General features: G+C 36.5%; 1 protein-coding gene across 1 annotated transcript; it reads right to left on the bottom strand.

Moving 5' to 3' along the window:
• Positions 1-3,210: 3,210 nt before the first annotated feature.
• On the bottom strand, positions 3,211-4,455 carry LOC147475502 (uncharacterized). Its single transcript, XM_086585428.1, has one exon. The coding sequence runs from the start codon at positions 4,453-4,455 to the stop codon at positions 3,211-3,213; it is 1,245 nt and encodes a 414-aa protein (XP_086441554.1).
• Between the last annotated feature and the right edge of the window lie 388 nt (positions 4,456-4,843).

The raw sequence follows: 4,843 nt of genomic DNA on the forward strand, positions 1-4,843 counted from the left end.
CACTATCAGCAGGACAATGATATTGGTCGCTTGAGAAAAACAGTCGAAAATCAACAGGTGGAAGTTGACAAATTGAACAAAGAAGTCACTCTCTTGAAACGGGAGAACAGTCAACTGACAAGCGACTAGAAAAAGAATGTCGAAACTGCTGAACAAACCCTTCAACAGAAGATTGCCGAACACACTAAAATTCTGAAGAAAGAACACTCAGAACAGTTGAAGAAACTCACCGAAGACTTTGCTATCACATAGGCAAAGTATAAAAAAGCTTCGGACGCTGTCGATGATGAATTTAACGATGTTATGACATCTTTGAATTCCCTTGCCGATCGGCTTGAAGTCTTCCGACCATATGTTCCAGCTGATGTTCTTGCAAAGTATGATCTCTCTGCCGATAGTACTCCTACTTATGCACTTCCAGCCTCCATTCCATCTACTTCTGCTACTACCATTACAACAACAACTTGCCCTACTGCTGATGCCCTTCCATCTGATGAGTTTGCTGAAATAGATGGTCTCCTTAATACCCCTCCATCTTAAACTTGATATTCTGCCAGCCTTATTTTGTAATATTGGAATATTGTAACTGTACCCATTTTGCTACAATATTCCCTGATTTTGTAATACCGCTACAATCTTCTTCTTCTTTAATCCACCACTTTTGTAGATTTGCATTAAATAGAAACCTGAATTTCTCAACATCCCCAACAAGACTTACCTATCGCTAATGTTTAGACTTATACAAAATAGCAAATGTATCATTGAAAACTTAGCCTTATATTAACAGAAAATCTAACTTTCAATACTCTCAACCAACAGAAAAATGAAATTTTCGATACTCCACCAAACTAGAGTATCGGCGATACTAAGACTTGCATCATCAGAAAAATAAAATTTTTAATACTCCACCAAAACTAGAGTATCGGCAATACTAAAACTTGTATCATCAGAAAATTGAAATTTTCGATATTCCATCAAAACTAGAGTATAGGCGATACTAAGACTTGAATCATCAAAAAAATGAAAATTTCAATACTCCACCAAAACTAGAATATTGGCGATATTAAAACTTGTATCATCATAAAATTGAAATTTTTGATACTCCACCAAAACTAGAGTATCGGCGATACTAAGACTTGTATCATCAGAAAAATGAAATTTTCAATACTCCACAAAAACTAGAATATCGGCGATACTAAAACTTGTATCATCAAAAACTTGAAATTTTCGATACTCCACCAAAACTAGAGTATCGGCGATACTAAGACTTGTATCACCAGAAAAACTGAACTTTTTGATATCCTCAAACAAAAGAGAGTATCGACGACACCACTGTATTAAATGATCATAATTCAACAACTTAATTCAAATCCCAACATGCATTAAAAACTCCATTTAAACTTATTAATTAATAATTAAATAATTTGCTTCTTCCCAAACGTTCTTTACACAGATAACCATAAAATTACTTTTTCCAACTGACTTTATTTACCAACTCCTCGTTTTCCTACTATCCTTCTTTAATTTTTCTTGTTTTCATGCTAATACCATTTATTTTCCTCGTTTTTACCATCTTTCTACTTGTATAAAAACCCGTTTTTCACCTTATGCTTCAATTTACTTTTTACCAACTATTTTATTGAAACACCACCAACATAAAAAAAAAAACATGTACCCTTTCTCCTTCTATCTTATCATTCTTGTCCTGCTTATGGTTCTTCCATAATGGCTCGATTGGTCAGACTGCTCAACCACGGAACACTTTGATGATGATGAAGAAGAAGAAGAAGATGATGAGTGGCTCCGAGATCCTTATAGTTATGACTATAACAATGATGGATCCTCCTCTGATGGAGACAACGGTGATGATGAGAATGAAGATGAAAATGATGATGAGGATGAAGATGAAGATGATGACGATAACTGACTTTACATCTCTGTCTATGCTATGTATCAATGTTTTGACAACAACTGTTAAAAAACAATTACCATCATTTTTATTTTGACATTATCATTGCCCCTTTCTAATTATGAATAACTACAATTATACATGCCATTGTTGCCAAAATTAATAATTTAAACAACGCACCTTTATCATAAACACGATATCTGATGCCTTCTCCATGCTGCCGATATGATCCACTTTATGTGCCTGGTATCGGCCATTGCTTTTGATACCAAGACTTTTGACAATATGCCTAATATCAACATTTCTGCTAATATCAGGATTTTATGTGCCTGGTATCGGCCATTGGTTTTTTATACCAGGACTTTTGGCAATGTATCTAATATCAATACGTCTATCGATACCAGGACTTTTGGCGATGTGCCTAATATCAATACGTCTATTGATAACAGGACTTTTGGCAATATGTCTAGTATCTGCCATTGTTTCTGATACCAGGACTTTTTGACAATATGCATACTACCAACATTTCTGCCGATAACAAGATTTTATGTGTCTGGTATCTGTCATTGTCTTTGATACCAGGTCTTTTTGACGATATGCCTGATACCAACATTTCTGCCGATAACAAGACTTTATGTGTCTGGTATCTATCATTATTTCTAATACCAGGTCTTTTTGACGATATGCCTGATACCAACATTTCTGCCGATAACAGGACTTTAATACATAATATTATAACATCATTGCATTATGAATCCAAATCTTTTATTATCATGAATATTCTTGCTACATAGATCATTCTTCTGATAAAGTTGAAAAATACATTATTGAAAAAATACCTTCAGATTATTGACATTCTGAGGTTTCAGAAGTAGATCGCCATCAGCATTTTTCAAATAATATGCTCCGTTTATTCCCACTTTGTGTATGATATAGGGCCCCTCCCAATTTGCTGATAATTTTTCAGCTCCCTTCTCTTTTGTCCCTTGAGTGACTTCTTTCAACACTAAGTCGCCTTCTTGGAAACTTCTTTCTCGGCTTTCTTATTGAATGCTTTCCTAAGCTGTCTGTGGTAACAATCAAGCTAAATTCTTGCTTGTTTCTCCTCTAAATTTAAGATCTCTGCATACATCCCTTGTTCATTTAACCATTTTTCCACAAGCAATGTCCTGGATGTAGATACTACCATCTCAGCTGGAGTTACTGCTTCCATCCCATAGGCTAGAGTAAATGGCGACCTCTCTTGTAGCTACTCTTGGAGTTGTTCGATATGTCCATAGCACACTATTTAGCTCATCAACCTATAAGCCTTTCTTATCCTCCAAATTTTTTTTTTTGATATTATCCATAATAGTCTTGTTTGTCGCTTCAACTTGCCTATTCCCCTGAGCATAATAAGGTGCCGATGTGAAGTGCTTGATCTTATATGATTCTATGAAATCTCTCACCTTGCCTCCAATGAATTGAGGACCGTTATCCGATATGATGGCATACGGTAAACCATATCGACATACCACTCTCTCAAACAAAAAACCGATCACATCCTGTTCTCTGATATGTTGCAAAGCTATCGCCTCCACCCATTTAGTAAAGTAATCTGTCACAGCAAGCATAAACCTTTTCTTGCCTCTCCCAGGTATTAGAGGTCCCACAATGTCCATTCCCCATAACGCAAACGGCCATGGGTTTGACACACAATGCAACTCCTCTGCTGGAACATGAATTGTATGACCATGTTTCTGACATTGAATGCACTTCTTTGCATATCGAAGACAATCCCTTCTCATTTGTGGCCAGAAATATTCTTGCCTTGTTATCTTGTTAGCCAAGGATCTCCCTGCTGAATGATTTCTGCACTCCCCTTCATGTATCTCTGCGATGATTTGATTAGCATCAGCTGCCGATATACATTTCAAATGCGGTCCCCCTGGATTTTTCCGATACAAGTCATCGTCTATTAGCAGATATCTTTCAGCTCCAGATTTTATTTTTCTAGCTTCATTTTTATCCTTGGCTAACTCACCTTTAGACAAAAATAAAATATAATTGTTTAACCATGACTCCCCCAGCGTATCTATTTCCATAATCTCAGGATGCTTTATATCGATACTTGGGTTCTGCTGGACACCCACTTGCAATATACGTCCTTCTGTATTTTCCAACATAGCAGCAACATATGCTAAAGCATCTGCATGTCGAATTTCTCCTCGATCGAGGTGCTGAAATTTGATTCTGCTTAAATTCTGAAGCTTCTTTATCACGAAGTTCAAATAATCAATCATATTATCGCATTTAGCTGAATACCCTCCATTGATCTGACTTACCACCAGCTGAGAATCACTGAATACAGATAACTCTTTGACATTTAACGATGTAGCCATTTCCAATCCTGTAATCAATCTCTCATATTTTGCTTCGTTATTAGATGCGTGGAATCCTAAGGTAACTGCTGATTCCAATCTCTGATTGTCTGGTGTTATCAGAACCGCTCCGATACCACATCCCTTTTGACTTGATGATCCATCAACAAAAAAGTCTCCAACCATTTGTACCAGCCCATGGATCATCCTCATCCATCACATCATCAAGTTCTTTCAGCTGTAAACCACTATCTTCTTCAATATTTCAATTTTCATCTTCAGCGGGAAAATCTGCTAGAAAATCCGCTAACACTTGACTCTTTTCTGAAACCCTATTATGATACTCAATTCTAAATTCATCTATAAGAACCGACCATTTCGCCATTCTTTCTGACTTGGCTGTTTTGGCCAAAGTATGTTTCAACGGCAATTTTGCCATAACAATGACTGAATGAGCTTGAAAATAAGGCTTCAATCTTTGAGTGGAATAAAGAAGAGCTAACGCGTATTTCTCCAACATTGAATATCGTGTTTCAGCCTCTAGCATGGTTTTAGATTGGAAATAAACAGGTCG

The sequence above is a fragment of the Coptis chinensis genome, chromosome 9, assembly GCF_015680905.1.
Source record: "Coptis chinensis isolate HL-2020 chromosome 9, ASM1568090v1, whole genome shotgun sequence".
Taxonomy (NCBI): domain Eukaryota; kingdom Viridiplantae; phylum Streptophyta; class Magnoliopsida; order Ranunculales; family Ranunculaceae; genus Coptis; species Coptis chinensis.

Bases quoted from the DNA above. Each gene is read 5' to 3' on its own strand.
- LOC147475502 (XM_086585428.1), bottom strand. From the start codon at position 4,455: ATGGTTGGAGACTTTTTTGTTGATGGATCATCAAGTCAAAAGGGATGT.